Consider the following 19,103-nt stretch of genomic DNA (forward strand, 5'->3'; position numbering starts at 1 on the left):
AGATTACCAATCCTTGTGCTGGGTTACTTAGCTCCATGAGTGGAGTGTTACTTCCCTCTGATGGAGGGGAAGGGGGGGCTCTGTGCACCTCAGGCTTCTCTTGATCTAGGTTAGCGGCCCCAAGATCCCTTACAGTGAATAAAGGCACTGTCTTTGCTTTTCAAAGTGATACTCTCTTGTGAGTCGTGGCCCCACCAGGCGGCCCTGAAGAGCAGCCTGCAGTGAATGTGGGTTTGTTCACAGCCTGAGTCCTCCGGGGATCCGTGCATAGGCGTGGGAAGATGGGCTCCAGAAAGACGCAGGCCACCCTGGCCTGGGGATACCCAGTGGCCCTGTTCCCTCCAGTCCTTGGCCATGTGGAGATGATAGGTGTGTTTTTAGGAAGCACGTGCCTTCCCCCAAGTGGGCCAGCTACATCACAAATGAGCCTGGAATGGAAAAACAACTAGAAGAGCCTAGAACCTGTTGCCGGTGATATCAGACCAACATTGTGGTAAATTGCACACCGTCCAGCCAGTCAGCTCGAAGCAGAGTAGTTTGGACCCTCACTGCTCAATCAAATGACCTCATCCTCTTGTGAGGAATTACAACCACAGAGACCCTGAGTGTTCGTTGAGAATTTTTCTGGGATTTAATAATACATATTTTTAACCTAGTCTCTTTGCTTTCTAGACCAACTGAGGCTGTTTGATTCCAACGAACTTTTTCTTGGTTGGGGATTTATTCTAAGGGACGAACCTGAGCCTCCCAAAAACAGCCGAAATGCATGCTCTGCCCCCACCCCCACCCCCACCAGGTCTGGGAATGTAGGGAAGGGGCGACAGAGGACAGCCTGTCTCATAGTCCTGGGGCAGCCTGGTGTGCTGGAGGCCACCGCTGAATGAAATTCTGTGCTCCTGGGAAAGCAGACAGGGCCAGGTGACGATCAGTACCTCCCATGAGGACCTGCCAAGCGCCGTATCCAGCATATTCCAGTTTGCACTGGCTCCCTGTAATTGTTCACACCTCACTAAGAGTAAGAAACAGAAAAAAGTGAAGTGACTTGCCTGGGGTCAGATCCTCCAACCCGTTCTCACCAAACCTAGCACTTCCTCTAGCCCCATGGAGTCTGTGGAGATCAGGCTCAGGTGCAAGAGACCAGATTTTGTTTCCGGTCTGCTGTGTGCCTCCTGGGCCCTCCCGGAAGCTGCAGCCCCCACTTCACAGCAGCCACATGAATTATTGAGTATCTGTACCAGCAGGGTAATGCTCTGACCTCATCCTCATCCTTGGGCTCAGGGCGTGGTTCTGATCTCCGTCTCCTTGAAGAAGGGATACGGATGGGTGGAGGCTGGGGTGGTGGGGCCCTCTGTGCGGTGTGGGTGAATGACAGAGGTGCCGGGAAGGAAATGAGGACCAGAAACCAGCTGCCCTGTCAGCAGGAGGCAGTTCTTCAAAGAGCATGACCCAGGTATCACACCGCTCTGGGTTGGGATCCCATCTCTTGCTTAACTAGCTGTGTGACCTTGGGCTGCTCCGTTTCCTCACGTGTGAGATGGAAGTGTGAATACCCTGAGTTGGTTTTTAGTGTTCTCGCTCCTCAAGGTCATTCTGTGAGAGTCACAGCCAAGGCAGAGCCTCCAGGAGCTAGCTGTCTAGTATTTGCTGGTCAGACACACTGGTTCCTAGGCCAGAGTCACTGAATGCTGTCGTCCGGAGGGTCCACTTTTCTCTGCTGTCCCCTCTGCACCAGGTCCCCAGAGAGGGTGGGACAGCAGGTTGCTAGGACTGCAAGGGGATGCTAAGGAGAAGGACAGACCCCTACTGGTAGCCGTTGACAATCAAGGTGTTCTGAGGGTCACCTGGAGCACAGGAAGTCAAGAAACCACGTTGAAGAGGAGAGAATTGAACTGCTTTCAGTCGACAGCAAATGTTTATCGAGCTCCTTCTTACTCCGGGGACATAAGCAAGATCTGAGCCCTGGCCTCTGGGGGCTCAGAGCCTAACTCCTCCTTTGCCAAGTCAGACCCAGGGGCTGAAGTGGACGTGGTGACAGTGGGCTCCTTCCTGGATCCATACGGGTTGGCATTCAGCAGGTGGATCACGCTTCCACCAGCGCCCCCACCCCCACTCCCCCAACAGGGCTCCATGCTCCTCAGGTAAGACTAGTTCTTACTAGCTCCTCTGACTGCCTCGCTTTCCTCATCTGTAAAACGGACCCAGAGCCTCCAGCTCTGCTTAAGCCATGGGATTGGGGCCTCCAGCAGTTTGAGAGGGGACCCCCAAACACACGCTGTGCTGAGGGCGCGCCTTCGCGGCCTCAAGGTCTAGCGCAGAACTGGGTGCACGCAGGGCTGTTCCTGGAACAGAGATGCGGGGGGCCGAATCCCAGTGGCTCTCCGCTCGCTCCCCAGGCCCCTCCAAGCCAGGGGTTCGCACAGAGCGAGCACAAAGACGTCAGCCTCAGCATCCGACGGCGCCAGCAAAGGTTTTAGGGAGTCGTTGGCCGAGCGCTCCTGCGGCGGCCCTGCCCTCCGGGGCTTGGGGCGCGGCGTGCAAGGCGCGGGCTCCGGAGACCAGCCCGCAGCCTCCGCACCCAACCCACAGTTCCCCCGCGCACCTGGCGTGCCGGGACGTGGGGGTGGGGACCGACTCGGGGCTCTGACGTCACTCTCGCGGGNTGCCGCCGCTAGCTGGGGGTGGGCGGTCGCGCTGGTCCCTCCCCCGCCAGGGGGCCTGGCCCAGAGCCTCCGCTTCCGCTCCGCACCCCCTCCGGTGACTGCAGTCCTTTGTGACCTTTTCCCTGTGCCCTCCCAGGCTCTTAAGCCCCAGACCCAGGCCAGTACCTGCAGCGTTCATCCGGTGCCTCTGGGCCCTGCACAAAGCCTGGGCCCAGGCAAGTAGGTCTTTGTCCCCAAGAGGAGGAACCCCCTCCGGGAGGACCGCTAGGCTCATTACCTTTGCTTGGGAGGGTGCAGTGGAGCCCCGGGCACAGAGAGTCCCGTCACTGCCTTGGGTCCGCCTCCAGAAGTTTCTCCGCCTCAAACCACGGACATTGGGTCCGGATCATTCTTTGCGGTGGGTGCCGCCCTGTGCATTGTAGGTTGCTGAGCAGACCTAGCCCCCCGCCCACCAGATACTCAGTATCCCCGCCCCAGTTGTGACAACCAAAACTGTCCCCAGACATTGCCCAGCGTCACCTGGGGGCAGACTGCCCTGGGCTGAAAAACACTCCTCTGGGGCGTTCCAGTGGCCATGAAGTCTGCTCCCCACAAGGCACGGGGTCCGGAACTCAAGGCTCCTGCCAGCCAGGACGCTGGGACGGACTTCCTGAATCCCCTTCTCCAGGCAGGTTTACAGATGCCTCGGGCCAACCTAGGGACTGTGACCTCTAGCCTGACCACATTTGGGTGACCAGCCAGCTCCTCTCACTGTGCAAACACCTTCTGGGCTCCTGCCCTGATGTGAGTGCTGAGCGGAGACCCAGGACAGAGAAACTCACGTGTCTGGAGCAGTCTGTACTTGGGCACCAGAAAGAGACAGTATGCCCGTGTCCATCAGGCAGCCTCAGGGATTCACGGAGAGGAGGTGGGGGACGTGGGGGACGAGGCGCAGTGGGTGGCCCCTGGCCACCGAGCCCAGGGGCTGTCAGGTCTGAGGGTTAGGGAAGCATCCTGGTCAGCTGGGGTTCAGATGTGGACCCCTTGGGGCTGACCCGATGTGGCAAGGCTCAGTCTCTCTTTCCACAGAGGAAGCAAAAACCAGGCACTTACACACACACACACACACAAGCATGCACGTGCACACACATGGAGGTGGGGGGAGCAGGTAGGGGAGCAGGGTTTTGCAGAAGGACAAAAAGGAATCCGTCCCAGCGGGAGAAGATTCCATCCATTCCTTAACCAGGGCTGTGCTGGGGGTGGTCATCAAGATGACCTCAACATCAAGACGTTGGCATCAGATACCAGCATCTACTCCCCCCTCCCCCCAGGCAAAGCAGAAGTTCCAAAAGACTCCAATCCCGTACGTAAAAGGGAAGGTTTTCACAATGCCCTCTCCCCTTGGATTTTCATATTTACCTGTATTTGCACAAAGAGTCAGGGGCACCTGGGTGGCTCTGTTGGTTGAGGGTCCGACTCTTGGTTTCGGCTCAGGGCATGATCTCACGATTCATGAGATTCAGCCCCAGGATGGGTGCTCACATGTGTGCTCACAGCGCAGAGCCTGCTTGGGATTCTCTCTCTCTCCCTCTCTCTCTGTCCCTCCCTTGCTTGTGTTCTGTCTCTCTCTCTCTCTCTGTCTCAAAATAAATAAACTTTAAAACAAAACAAAATGTTACAAGGCACTATAACAGTACAAAGTGGAGGGGGTGGGTCCTGGGGCCCCGCACATGAAGGTCAGGAAGATGTTTTACTGTTTCCTCCATCTATCCCTTCCTCCTACCTCTTCCTCTTTCCTTCTCCATGAAAATAAATTGCATTTTTTAAATAAATTGCATATTTTAGAAAATTGGTCTGAAAAAAGGAAAGGAAGCCCAAGGTGCGCTCACCCTGTAGCACTCCCTCACTTCCCCCGCCCAGACCCCATCCACCGGTATGGACACTGCCCACCCTTCACAAAGGCCAGGACTCAGCAGCCCTTGGCTGCACCTCTCACGCCTCACCCTCCAAGAAAGATAGGCAGCTTTTACCCTGCCTCTTTTTTTTTCCAGAGCATTCTCCCCTTGGGAGGACTTTTGAGGAGGTTGCAGAGGGAGGGCCCAGTAAGGCAGAGTGTGCTCCTGGCAGGTAGGTGCATGGGAGCCGCCCACGCCCCACCCTAGCCTTACTAAATAGCTGCAGTTCTGAGAAGGCTGAGTGAGATTTGCCGAGAATACAGACATGGGGATGATATTTGACCCATTCATTCATTCGCTCATCAGTGCTTCCTCAATATTTATTAAAGGCTGCTCCCTGCCATCATTCTCACCGACATAAAGTCCCACCTTGAACTCTGGCACACAATTCTTCCTCCTCCTCCTCGGATCTGTGAACCTTACCTCCCGGATCGCTTCAGCAACATGCCTGCCCCAGGAATCTCTGGGAGGAGGCGCCCACTCTCTGCGTGATTCTGCAGCTACTTTCCCATATCAGTGTTCTCAGGCTGCAAGGACAAAGCCACCCCATGTACGTGAAAGTGTCAGGGTACCCGTGTTGGGGGATGGGGGCTCACCTGGGAGAGGCTGTGTCTCAGATTGCAGAGAGGAGCGGAGGGGGCGGCCTGAGCTGGATGAACGTCCCTCCCTTGGTCATGGTCATGGAAGTCAAGAGGGGAGAGTCTGAGTCCTCAGAAATTCCCTTCCCCTTGGGGACCGGTGAGCAGGGAGCCTGGCGTATTTGTACAGGCCATCTAACAAAGCACCACAGACCGAGTGGCTCCCACAGCAGAAATGTGTTCTGTCATCTCAGTTCCGGACTCTGGAGGTCTTAAATCAAGGTGTCGGCAGAGTTGGGTCTTTCCAAGCCCCACCAAGGGAAAGATCCATGCAGGCATCTCTCCTGGGCTTGCAGATGGCCGTCTTGTCCCTGTGGCTCTTCATGCCGTCTTTCCTCTGTGTCTCTGTGTTCAAATGTCCCCTTTTTATAAGGACACCAGTCATATTGGATTAAGTTCTACCCTGATGACCTCACTTGATTATTTCTGTAATGATTCCCATCTCCAAATCAGGTCCCATTCTGAGGTACTAGGACTTCACCATAGGGAATGGGGTGGGGAGGGAGTTCGGCCCCTAACACCCTGGGGTTTTTGGGCGAGGTGGGAAGGGAGTGGCCCCAAGGGCACAGACAGTAACCAAGGCCACTTGAGGAACACAGCAGGCCCTGGGGAGAGGCTTCGGAGTGTATCCTTCACACATGCAGTCTTGGTTCTCTTGGGCAGGCGAAGGGATACCCCCACATGGGGGCCGGGTCTCCCTGGCACCATGTTGAGATTCTTTCCCTCGTCTAGGAGAGCAGATGGCATCAATAAGTGGAGACAATTATCTGTTGTCCATAGGCCAAGAACACTGAGATCTGTGTGTCCCCTTCCCAGATATGGACTACAGATCTGGGTCAAGGGCGGGTGGACAGTGAGCTAACGGGAAGAGTGAAGTCCCTCTCTTTAGACAGTGTGCCACCTTGTCTTCCATGTTTCAATAAAAGAATCTGCCCCCTCCGCATCCCGGATGAGGCAAGAGAGCTGTGATTGGATGCCAACGATGAGCCCACAGTTGCCCCCTAGGGAAGCCATAAAAGCCACGGGCATCTGCCCACCTCGGGTCACAGGGACGCTACTGTGTCAGCCACCCGGGAGTGAGCAGCACCAGCTGGTCCGGGCCCAAGGTCACCTGGGAGGACTCTGGAGAATCCCATCTTCCTAGGACACAGGAACCAGAGGTAACATCTGACTGCAGTGTCGTGCTCCCACTGGAGGGCCTAAGGGACAGCTAGTCCTTCTGACAGGTTTCTGGCTGATCATGGTCCTCAAGGAAGTTCAGCCTTGCAGGGCAGGAGGGAGGTCCCCCACCCTAGGAGGTCCTCCACCCAGGAATTCCTGGGTACAAGGAATTGGGTGCTGAGGAAATGCCCTTTAAGATGACCACCCTGCCTCGGATGTCCTAACTATGATCAGGGAAGGTTTTCTGGCCACCCTTCATCTGGCCGGGAGGTGGGAACCTGGGGACAGACTCAGCACTTCTTGGAGGAATCTTGACACTAATCCTAGAAGTCCTGGGGTTTATCATTCTGAGGGTCATTCGTTCCTTTAGGAGCTTCCTCTGTGTGCAGATTTTAAATCTTGATCCTTAGAGAGGCCCTAGCCTCTTCATTTCTACCTTCTCTCCTGGGGCTCACTTCTCCCTCACTGGGGTCTCCCAGTCCCTCCTCCCTCCCAACCCACAGTCTGCCATGACACGGGCCTGCCCGGCTGTAAACAGGGATGCTGCCGGTCACTACCTCATCCGTGACACAAAGGTGGCCTGAGCTATCCTGTCCTGTACAGTAACTATTTTTTTATTTTTATTTTTAATTTATTTTTATTTTTTTATTTGAGAGAGAGAGAGAGCGTGAGCAGGGGAGGGTCAGAGAGAGAGGGAGACACAGAATCAGAAGCAGGTTCCAGGCTCTGAGCTGTCAGCACAGAGCCCGTTGCGGGGCTTGAAGCCACGACCTGTGAGATCATGACCTGAGCCGGAGTTGGATGCTTAACCGACTGAGCCACCCAGGTGGCCCTATTTTTTTAATTTTTAAAAAATTATTTATTTTGAGAGAAAGAGAGACAGACAGAGCACATGTGAGTGGGGGAGAGGTAGAGAGAGAAGGAGAGATTGAATCCCAAGCACAGAGCCAGACACAGGGCTCAAACTCATGAACTGTGAGATCATGACCTGAGCTGAAATCAAGAGTTGGCTGTTTAACTGACTGAACTACGCAGGAGTGCCCTGACCATTCCTTTCTTCTTCTTTTTTTTTTTTAATGTTAAATTAAAAAAAAATTTTTTAAGTTTATCTATTTTGAGAGAGAGAGAGGGTGCAAGTTGGGGAGGGACAGAGAAAGAGGGAGAGAGAGAGAATCCCAAGCAGGCTCCATGCTGCCAGCCCAGAGCCTGAGGGGCTCAAACTCACGAAACCACAAGATCATGACCTGAGCCAAAACCAAGAGTTGGAAGCTCAACTGACTGAGGCACCCAGGCATCCCTTCCTTCCTTCCTTTCTTCCTTTCCTTCCCGTTCCTTTCTTCCTTTCCTTCCCGTTCCCCTCCCCTCCCCCTCCTCTCTTCCTTCCTCCCTCCCTTCTTCCATTCTTCCTTCCTTCCTTTCTTTCTTTCATTCAAAAATTTCCCTGAACTTTTCTTTTTTCTTTTTTTTTTTTAATTTTTTAAATTTATTTCTAGGAGAGAGAGAGACAGTGTGAGCAGGGGAGGGTCAGAGAGAGAGGGAGTCACAGACCGAAACAGGCTCCAGGCTCTGAGCCTGCAGTCAGCACAGAGCCCGACGCGGGGCTCGAACCTACGAACCGCGAGATCATGACCTAAGCGAAAGTCGGACGCTTAACCGACTAAGCCACCCAGGCGCCCCTTCCCTGAACTTTTCTTAACACAGCTTTGAGAGGATCTGGACTGACACAACCATTAGATATCATTCTGTCGCTCACACGAGGCTTTAACAAATACTTCTAATGCTCAAGCATGTAGAGACACATTGAGTGCAGCAGGGAACTCTTCACCAGGACTCCAAGGTCCTTTTTCTGGATGGGACACATCCCCGACCTCCAGGAGCCCAAGGGAACTCCAGAGGCTGTCTGGGGGAAGCGTACAGCTTCTCCATGCCCGGCACACATACGTACCAGAGAGTTCTTTAAGTCCACTTGCACTGGGGCTCATGTCATTCAGCAGATATTATGTAGTTGGCTGGGAAGTGTAAGGCAGAGTCCTGTCCTGCTCTCATCTGGCCTAGCCTATCCACCGCCTCTGAGCACAAGTAGAATCCCGAGCATCCCCAGTTCTGCACAGTGAAGCTTCCTAATCTTGTTTGATTGTAGGTATCATCTTGGGCAGCTTGTTGAAATGACAGATTCCCAGTCCCATCCCCGGAGAATCTGGGCGCAGGAGGTCTGAGGTGAGCCCCAGGAATCTGTGTTCCTAACTGGGACCCCAGTGGCTGTGACAGCCAAATCCGGGGCCGTGCGGTGAAGACCCAGATAAGCTATATACTGTCCCCACTCCTGACTCCCCAGAGGGTCCTGTGAAGGCTGTTTGGGAGCTTCAGGGCAGCTGGGTGACTGGCCCACAGTGCAGGAAGCTTCCAATCATCTCATCACCCTTTGGGGACTGCCTTGGGGGCAGGGTGTGTGAGGTAGAAAGGGGAAGAATCAAATGACCTAAGGCCTGTTGTAACAAGGACTGAGGCTCTCTTTGGGGTCAGGCCAGACATCCTTCTAGAATTTTCAAGGACTCTTCATCCTCCTCCCAGAATTCTTGGAGGACAGAAATCAAATGGGACTGACTGATGCGGGCAGGGTCTCAGGGCTGGGATCCAGGACCCCCCAGGCCACTTGTCCGCACCATTTCCTGTGTCTGATAGAAGGGAGAGGCCCTTTCGCACCCATGCCACTGGGATTTTTGCCTTGACTCGAGTATCACTTCTACCTTTTAAAATAATCCTTTGTTTCCTGTCTTTTTTTATGTGCTACCAATCACACTCTGAACTTCCCAGAAAGGAGAATTGTCATAGTTTTATCTTCTTGTCCCCATCTCCCAGACCAGCGCTTGGCACAATATAGGTAGTCATTGGTTATCAAATAAACCAATAAACAGTGCCTGGACATAGAGCGCCCCCTGGTGGATTCAGAAGCATGGTGGTGGCTCAGATCTTGGCTGGAGCAGTCAACCTGGAGGGACATGCCCTAGCCCTCTGGTTCTAGGCAGCCCATTCAAGGGTGAGGTCACGTGGGCCTGGGGTTGGCCTACTAGGACAGCCTAGGATATGGCTGTCCTAGCACAATGAGGGGCAGATGAGAAGAGGACACCCAAGGCAACGGGGAAAGAAGAGTCTAGAAAAGAAGGGTTGAAAGAAGTCTGAGCTGTCATGTAGAAGAGTGAGGACCAGGGAGACCATTCTGTTGACTTTGGATACTAAGGAAGAGGCATAGGCTGTGGCTCAAGTCACTCCCCTCCCCACCTCCCCCCAAACACGGCAGGATGGCCATGATGTGATAAAGCCAGCGTAGACAACAACCTCAAAACTTGATGGAGCGCAGACACTGGGGAGTAGTGCCATCATATTATCCCCATCTTACATACAAGTGGACAAGCTGAGGCTCAGGGAGGTTAATACCTCAGCTAAGATCACACAGTTTGTCAGTGTCAGGACTGAGATTCAAAGTCAGGCTGTGAGACCCAGAGTCCTTGCTCGTCATCTCTGTCGGTCAGCATCCATTCTCTTTCAGAGCCAGCTTTGTGGATCTGATCCCGAGGAAGGGTTGGGGCTGGAACACCGGATCCGCCAGCCTTGGGCTTTGTTATGTCGAGTTCCGCTGTGCAAATGCCCTCTGTCTGTGGAGAGAGTTTTGGTGATCCAGGGGTTAGAGAGTGGCTCTCTGAAATCAAATGCTGCCGCCTGTGCCCTTCTTCCACTCCTGGGCATGTCCAGGGGTCTGTCGTGAACCTCCTTGCTCTCTCCTACAGCATCCTGCCTCCTGCCTCCTCTGTCTTCCTCAGGGCAGGTGGGCAGTCCCACGGCTCCCCCAAATCAACAGAGTCAGAACCTCAGGGTGCACTTGGGGAGGGAAAAGGGGAAGGAGACTGGAAAGGTGGCGTGGGCATGGGTATTTTTTTCAAAAGCTCCCCAAGGTGAGTCTGATGTTTTCACCCACGGTTGAGAACCCCGGCCAGCTTTTGCATAAACCAGTGCGGTCCATAGGACTGGAAAGCTGTCTCAGGATTACACCTCTTTCTGCTTCAACCATGGGGCCCTGAGTGCTGTGCTGTCCATATCCGTCCCCTCCCTGCACAGACAGGCTTGTGCACTCGGACCCCTGAGGCCACCCACCACCAAAGCCGAGTCTCCTATCTTCTAGAGCTGGAAACTCCGCAGCATTGAAGGTCTCATCCTTCGGTCTCTTCTCCAACTGTGGCCAAAACACACATTCAGAAAGGAGTTCCTGTCAGCGGGGAGTCTTGGGGTGCACGGGCCTTAGCCCCAGAGCTTTAAGGTAGAGGGCAGGGAGGTTGATGCGTTTCCCTGCCCCTGCCTTCTCAGTCGCAGAGGTGAGGCTGCTGCCCTCCCCCACCTGCAGCCTCAGCCCTGCCCGTCTTCTATAACAGTCCAGCGGAGGCAAGAAATGGAGCCAAGAGCTTGCTCAACCTAACAGGCAGCTGGGCAGGGCCAGGTAGGCCTCAGCTGACTATCTGGTCGGCATCTGAGCGTCCCCTGGGTCTCACTGGCTGGGAACCAGGCGCCCGGAGACCCCAGAGCCTGAGCTCCAGCGTCCCCCAGCCCTCCTGGGCAGCCTGGTCTGAGAGCTGGGCTCTCTGTCTGTTCCCTTCTCCATACTTCTCCTCGTCCTCCCTTCCCCTATTCCTTCTCCACCACAGAGGGGCCCCCTGCCTCTCAGAAGCCCCCACACTTTCTTTCCAAGGGGCTGGAGCCTTCCCCTTGCTCCTGGTCTGTTGGCTGGAGGGTCTGGAAGGATCAATGCCACACACCTGGACGTGGGTTCGGAAGCCTCTCCGCTTCCTGGCTCACGGAGATGGGAACGTTATTCGCCCAAGAAAGCCGGCAGTTCCGACAACCACCGACAGGTGGCGATAAGGGCTGCTCACGGCCGGTCGGTTCTGAATTTACAGGCCGCCTAGGGAGCGCGACTTCTCTTTTGGAAGCAGACGGCACTGCTTCTGGCCTGCTGGGACCCGCCGCCTGATTTGTATTCCCTGGCCCCGGCCACCTTGGGGATTAGGACCAAGACTGTTGGACTTCCCTGGTCCAACAGCCTGCTTGCTCGAAGGCTACCCCAGCCCTCTTCTGTGCGGTCCCTGCACCACCCCATTCTCTAGGGCCCTCATGGGTCCCCAGGGGCCAACCAGAGATGGAACAGACAGGCAGGGACGGATCGGGATGGAACCAAGGTGCAGTCGGGGGCGGGGGGGCAGTCAGGAGTGGGAGCGTGCAAGGTGCTGGAATTCAGGGTGCAGTGGAATGAGTTGGGCACACCAGAGGCCAGGCCAGGCCAGGGCAGTGGATCCTGCCTTCAGCACTGCTGACAAGCGGCCCCTCCACTACTGCGCTTAATTCCTGGGAGAGGTAGAGACACCCATTCCTTCTTCTGGAAGTTTTTAGCTACTTTGGTACTTGGTTCATTCACGGCCTTCCCTGTTTCCTTTCACTTTACAGGAAGGAGGGAGCCAACTCTGAAATACTAACCTTTGATCAGTGCTAGGAAGGATCTGAGGCAGACTGGGGCTGATGAGGGAATGAAAAATCAAGAAGGACATACAGAGATCAAGATGGCGGTGGGGAAGCGGTGGGGAGAAGGTCTGTGGGCTCATATCCACCACGGGCTTCAAATTTATTTTTTTATTTTTTATTTTTTTAAAAATGTTTTATTTATTTCTAGGAGAGAGAGAGACAGTGTGAGCAGGGGAGGGTCAGAGAGAGAGGGAGTCACAGACTCTGAAACAGGCTCCAGGCTCTGAGCTGGCAGTCAGCACAGAGCCCGACGCGGGGCTCGAACCCACGAACCGCGAGATCATGACCTAAGCGAAAGTCGGACGCTTAACCGACTAAGGCACCCAGGTGCCCCCAAATTTATTTTTTAAAAATTTAGGTATCATGCCGTAACATTTACTCATTTTATATGTGTGCTTCAATAATTACTAGCGAATTTACAGTTGTGTAACCATTACCAGAACCCAATTTTATTAGAGCATTTCTTCAAACTTAAGATTGACATTATTTCTAAGTGAGTTGGTTCTTTTTTTAAACAAATTTTTAAAATGTTTACTCATTTTTGAGAGACGGAGAGAAAGAGCATGTGTGAGAAGGGCAGAAAGAGAGGGAGACAGAGAACCGGAAGCAGGCTTCATGCTTTCAGTGGAAAGACCCACATGGGGCTTGACCTACAAACTGCAGATCATGACCTGAGCCAAAGTTGGATGCTCAACTGACTGAGCCACCCAGGCGCCCCAGAAGTCTATATGGTCAATTCTTCTTCTTCTTCCTTTTTTTTTTTTTTTTTTGAGAGAGAGAGGGCACAAGTGAGCAAAAACAGAGAGACAGAGGGAGAGGGAGGGAAGTGGGGTTCACCCGAAGCAGAACACAAGCTCTCTTATGCTCTCTCAGCTAAGTGAGTTGGTTCTTAAAGCTACAGAGTTTATGGGACATCCCCTACTGGGAAGGAGAAAAGATGTCCTTCCCATTGCTCTGCACCTGGGTCCCACTGCCAGCCCACACCATGAGTGTGTATTTTTATAAACGTCATAACTGTCTGAGGAACAGTTCAACTTCTTGCTGTGTGTGTGTGTGTGTGTGTGTGTGCACGTGTGCACGCCCACATGCGCATGCTGCATGACAAGAACCTTGATTTGTTAAATGCTTTAATTTTCTTTAATCCTCTTTCCGACTCTCTTCATTTTGTAATATTCTAAGCGACTCAGTTAATGGAAATAGCCAGACCTTTCTGGATCTCAGGGAGGCACAGAAAACCGGAAAGAAATTAAAAAGGACACCCCAGACTCAGGCAAATTGAGGCAATGCATCTGGCTTCACCCCTGCTGATGGGCGGCTCGTGTAATACTCACCAGCTGCCTTGGAACAGAAGCGGCCGCATATACAGCTCGGGCTCACCCACAGCAAAGTGCCGCGGGTGACCTTCTGGGCTGGCCTGAAGTGGCCCTTTGAAACACACACATTCTACCAGCTTCTGGAAATGTCTGTGGGGAGGCTGCTGTGTGACTGGGACAGATAAGCGGGGCAGGAAGGGAGCAGTCAGGTGGTTACAGGGATGTGTGTGTGCGTGTTTGAGGAAGCTCCTGACCTTCCTGAGTTGGGGGTTATTTCCAGAGTGCCAGACACTCACATATTCAAGCTCGAGGCCAAATGTGCCCCCCTGAAGCCAATTTTAGGAGTTTCTGAATGGACGTCTTGCTGGCTCATCCCACCCCCACCCACCCCCTATCAGTGCAGGGCCAAGAGCCCACAGGACTGTTTGTTTGATGTCGTTCTACAAGGAAAGAGGCTTAAGGCTGCCCTGGGGTGAGGAAGGAGGAGGAAGCAGAAGGTGGTGATGGGGGCGGGCAGGGGAATGAGCACTCAGGAGCCCAACATCCTCTTCCCCATCACACTCCTGGGTCAGCAGTTGGGTGCCCTCCACTGCCTTCTAGAACCCACTACCCCCCCTGCCCTGAGAAGTCACCCACTCGAGAGGCATGGCATGGCCCACAGAGGTTGGGCTTGTTGCAGGTAAGTTATCTTTCTGGGTGTGAGAGGCAGAGGCGAACACATTTCAGGGCATGAGCTCAGTAAACAGCAGCCTAAGTGATGGACATTCACGTCTCTGCAGTCATTGTGAGTTTCCCGTGAGGGGGGGCAGGGCGGGCAGTACTGTTCCCATTTCACAGAAGGGAAAGCTGACTGACCGAGGACACACCGGAAGCTGAAATCCAGCTCAGGACCGGGACACCGAAGCCAGACCTGCCCGCCATGCTAGCCCACGTGTCACAGTCAGGGGCCCTCTGGCTGGCTCCCTTCACCCACCTCCCAGATTATCAGCTGTGACTCAGGAGAACACAGGAGGCCAGTGCTGGGGGAGGCTGTCCCTTAGCCACCTGCCCGCTTTGTGTGTCCCTGGGGGGTCGGGAGAGGATGGTCATGGAGCCCTGGACGCGGCCCCTACCTTCCCTGGTATGGAGGCTGACAGTCTCTGCTTGGACTTAGTTTCTGTTGAGCGGCGGTTCAGGGTAAGAGCACAAGTCTTGAGGGCTCAGTTGGATGGGTGTTCGCATGCTCACCCCGTTTTAAGCTCTAGCCCCACGCCCTGGCTTCCCTGTTACCTGTCCCCAGTTCTGGTTTCCCTTCCCTGGGCAGCATGGTGGTCACGTGAGCCTGGGGCTGTGGGGGCCCCATGGGGGCCCTGCTTTCATGGAGTCTTACCACGAGAAGGGAGGCGCTCAATGTCACCCCAGCGTGGGTGAGCAAACACAGAACCAGGCTTTGCGGGGGACACAGGGACGTAGGAGGGAGCCCAGAGGGGCCTGGAGGAGGCAGGGATGTCCTCTGAGGGGAAGACTTGACTGCAGCCTTGAATGATGGAAGAGGTTGAAGATGAATGAATGACCTTGAAGAGTCCCCCACGCCCCTCCCGCTGCTGATGCTCCTGTCCCTATGATGGGACTTTGAGGAGCCCTGGGGCTGCCCTGCGGGTAGAGCCGGAAGGAGTCCCCAGACAGATGCTCCCAATGAACTCCGCAAGACCTTTGCTGAGGGCAGACATTCTCTGCGGGTCCAGGCACCTGTGAGGAGGGACAGGACCGGCACACAGCAGGGGCTTGGTGGCCAGGAAGCCCCCTGGGGAACAGAGGGCACTTTCTGGCCTCTGGCCGGGACTGACACTCATCTGCTTGCCCACGATTTCTGCTCAATCGAGACCACAGCGTGCCCAGGGCCAAGCGAGAGAGCGTGTTACGGGCCACGACCAGCTGGTTGGGGACTGTGGCCCTGAGACTGTGGAATTCGCTGGAATATGGGTTGGTCAAGCTGCCTGGGACCCTGGAGGGTCTGGCCATGCTGGAGTAGCTTCCCCCGAGATGGGCAGGAGGAGGCTGGGGTGTGGGCAGTCCTGGGGAGGCCAGGGAGAGGCGGGCAGGGCTGGATTGGGAAACCAGATGCTTCCTTTGCTTCATCCTCCTTCCTGGCCGCCCCGCCCCCACTGCCTCTCATGCACAGTTTTCTGTTTGCCTTGGGATCGTGAAGACATTAACGCCCTGGAGACAAAGTGCTGGTCCCATAGTAGGTGCTGGTTTCCTTCTCTCCTCTCACCCCAGGCTCACCCAACTGTAATCTTCTCTCCTACTGCCAGCCAGTCATGCGGCCACTTCCTGCTGTGCAGCCCTCGGTGTCCAGCCTCTTGGCCCATTGGCCACTCTTGAGGGGCTCCTGCTGTGGGTGAGGGGCTCCTGCAGTGGGTGAGGGGCTCCCAGAGACCCCCGTGGGCCTTGAGCTCTGGAGAGGAAGAGGCAGAATGATGGGAACCACTGACCGCCCAAGGGAGAGGGCGGCTCTGAGATTGTGCTCCCTTAGAAAGGGAAGTTCTGCCGAACGGCCCCACAGCTTTCCTGGGGCCCCTGTTGTTTACAGGACTCACTGCGGAGGCAGCTGCTGCTGTGTCTGCCCAGAGAGTGTCCACCCCTGTCCCCACTGGCCTCGGAGTGTGTGTGTCCACACTGGGGAGAGGCTCTGAAGCTGATGAGAAGTTCCACAGTTGCTGGTCTCCACCTGGGAAAGTGCAGGCTCAGGCCCCGGCTCTCAGGCTTGGTCTTCCCCTAAATCATGTCTGCTCATGGTTGTCAGGGAGCGGTGGGGAAGGTGTCACTTCCCTAATTTTCTGATATCACATGGCGAGGTTGCATCATTTCATTTCTTCCCTGGCGTTTGTGGACAGGTTGGGGCCAGCAGGGTGGTTGTGGTGGAGATCGAGGCCCTTGCCCTTCCTCTTCAGTGGCCCAGATGTTTCTCTGTGCCCCTCAGAAGAATCACACCCCATAGCTTATTTGTGAAGCATACATCTCCCTATTGAGTCCTATCTTCCTACTCCCTTTCTTTAAAAACTGTTAAACATGTTTTTATTTATTTTTGAGAGAGAGAGAGAGTGTGAGTGGGGGAGGGGGCAGAGGGAGAGGGAGACACAGAATCCAAACCAGGATCCAGGCTCTGAGCTGTCAGCACAGAGCCCGACGTGGGGCTTGAACCCATGAACCGTGAGATCATGACCTGAGCTGAAGTCGGACACTTAACTGACTGAGCCACCCAGGAACCCTCCTATTGCTTTTCTTTAAAGATATATTCCTTCGGAGGAAAAAACTGACCTAAGAACATTACTACCTCACCTTTGAGTATTTTTATAATTATTATGCTGTTTATTCCCACAGATTAGCCGTGATCATTGGCGTTTTGCAGGAGACACAGATTTTACCGTCGGTTATACCAGCGCTGAGCGGACAAGCCACAGGAGATCCTAGCCTCCTGCTTCTCAGTCTGGAGTGTCCCCCTCTTAACCTTGACATTCAAGATGGTGGCAGTGTCTTTCAGTGGTTGAATTGGAAAATGGGGATTTTTGGAGACACTTTATAGTTACTAGACCAAGTAAGCCACCAAGTATGCCTCTCCTACATTTTCAGGATCAAGATCAAGATCAGTTCAAGATCTTGATCTTGGATCTTCATGAGCTTTAGCTAATCTATGACTGCATTGCCATAGATATTCTTCTGATGCCCATCAAACTCTGTGCTTGGAACCTTCCAGAGGAGAATGGGCAAGTCTTCTTGGTTCCTTGTAGTTTCCCGGGGAAAGTGCTCCTGTGGCCAGAAGGGAGGAGGAAAGTGAAAATCCCCAAAGGAGCAGAGAGGGAAGGGCATTCTGGGGATTGCGGACCTAGCACAGGGCTCCCTATGGGTGGCACTCAGTGAATAACTAACTGCAGGCTATCTGATGACATGTCACACATTAGGATTGGTTTCCTATGTTCGCGTGGCCATTCTGTGCAAGTTGAGGGCACTTGTCACAGGTAATGTGCGTGTGTGCATTTAGGGTCTGAATTCCATGTGCATCAGGGAAGGAGGGGTCCCTGAAAGCTTGCTGAGTGCCCACTCTGTGCCCCGCCCTGAGCTGCGACCAGTAGAGGCTGCAGAGGAAGGAAGGTCACAGCCAGAGGACACGTTTCTAAGACTAAGAGCCATTCAAGGACTCTGAGGTCACTGTGCCAGCTTAAGGGTCTGGGCCTTGAGCTGAGGGCTCACGGAAGGGGAGCTCCCTGGCGTGGCCTCACCAGGGCTGGAGAAGGATGCTGGCCCTGACTCCTCCCCACTGGGTGCTCACCTGGACCTCAAGGAAACAGGAGGAATTTCTGAGCCCAGCTGGAAGGAAACCCGGCCTTGTGCTCTTGGGGGTGTGATGGAAGGGGTGTCTCAGGTCTGGGGCACTGTGGGCGAGCAGGGGTCTCACTTCTGGAAGTATCTGTGGCATCTTTGGCACCACTGGGATAGGTAGGAGGGGGCATGGTTCCGGGGGGGGGCTCTCAGCCGATCCCTGTCCCCGGTGGCTGTGCTCTCTGTGCCCTTCATTCTCTGACCAGCCCTAGGAACAGAACCTAACAAAACGAACAAGGAAGCAGCGGGCACGAAGAAAAGCAGAAGTGGAAACCTTGGAGACCTGACCCTCCTCCGTGAAGGGGCCGGAGCCGCCAGGCACGTCTGTGTGGAGGAGATGAGTCTGTGGCACCAGGCTGCGTGGCTGCTGTGGGCTCTGCTGCTGCTTGCCTGGGTCCCAGGTGAGGGGCCACCTGAGGAGAGGGAGGCTCAGTGGGGAGGGAGGCGGTGCGGGGTGGGGGAGCACAGACCTCGGAGAGGGGCGCACTCTGCCCACCACGTAAGGTGGACGGGCAGAAGGATCGTACGTGGAGGCATGAGACAGAGCATTCACCTGACCTTCCATGAGCCGCAGCGGGGCGTCCAGAAGGGCTTTGAGGGAAGTTTCGGATGGATTATTCCAGGAAGAAGGAGGGGCGACCAGGCAGCAGCAGAGTGGGGAGGAGATCGCAGAGGCTGAGCACCCCCAGGGGAGGGGGGGGGTGTTTTGTGCAGGGGTGAAGGAGGGGTGATGACTGGCGGGAATATGCCACCATCTAGGGTGGGCGCAGGGAGGTGCGTGTAGCCAAGGCGGCTTGAGGGGCCTGGTGTCTTCAAGGCAGAGAGATGGGGACAGAGGGGAGGGGAAGGTGGTGGGGAGGAAGAGGAGGGCAGAGAAGTCACGGGGAGGGAAGGGAGGGGAGGAGAGCTTCTCCAGGGAGCAGCGGGCTTCCCGGGTCCAGGCATCTGGCTTCTGTGCCCATGAGGAGCTCTCTGCACACAGGCACGTGCCGCATAGACAGGTCTATCCCTGGGGTCTTTAAAAGTCCTTTTGGTTGTTTTGATTTTAAATTGTGTGTTTTCTTTGACTCTATTTGCTGACTAGTTGACCACGGGAAAGCTATTCCTTTTGTGTATTAATTTGGAAGCGGGTCACCCTCGCACGAGTACTCTGTCCATTACCGTCTGGGTGTCCTTGTGTTTTCATGGGAACTGCCTGCAGTGGGATTTTGTGGTTCCTTCTGGATATCCGTGTGTCCCGTTTGTGTCTCTCATTGGCCACAGGCTAGTCCAGCCAGAATGATGCACTGACCATCCTTGACTTGTCCCTGACGAGGACGTGTGTCCAGTTTTTCCCATTAATTGTGAAGAAGGTGTCTGCTTGTGTCTCTTTACAAAGTGTTTTTATTTATTTATTTATTTATTTATTTTTATGTTTTATTTATTTCTGAGAGAGAGAGAGAGAGTGTGAGCAGGGGAGGGTCAGAGAGGGAG

The 19,103-nt window shown here is 54.5% G+C and overlaps 1 protein-coding gene across 6 annotated transcripts in view; it reads left to right on the forward strand.

Moving 5' to 3' along the window:
* The first annotated feature begins 6,376 nt into the window (after nucleotides 1–6,376).
* CD300A (CD300a molecule) overlaps nucleotides 6,377–19,103 on the forward strand; it is a 24,180-nt gene continuing 11,453 nt past the window's right edge. Inside the window, exons 1-3 of one of the 6 annotated variants that reach the window (XM_077754054.1) lie at nucleotides 6,377–6,392; nucleotides 16,635–16,848; nucleotides 17,837–18,031. In XM_077754054.1, coding sequence (XP_077610180.1) covers nucleotides 17,968–18,031 — 64 coding nt within the window. In that variant the 5' untranslated portion in view covers nucleotides 6,377–6,392; nucleotides 16,635–16,848; nucleotides 17,837–17,967. Of the gene's footprint in view, nucleotides 6,393–8,561; nucleotides 8,611–13,842; nucleotides 13,951–15,450; nucleotides 15,496–16,634; nucleotides 18,032–19,103 lie in introns of those variants that run through there. The other 5 variants (XM_077754038.1, XM_077754062.1, XM_077754021.1 and 2 more) reach the window with 5 other exon arrangements.

This window comes from Crocuta crocuta, unplaced genomic scaffold, assembly GCF_008692635.1.
Source record: "Crocuta crocuta isolate KB4526 unplaced genomic scaffold, BGI_CrCroc_1.0 scaffold50, whole genome shotgun sequence".
Taxonomy (NCBI): Eukaryota; Metazoa; Chordata; class Mammalia; order Carnivora; family Hyaenidae; genus Crocuta; species Crocuta crocuta.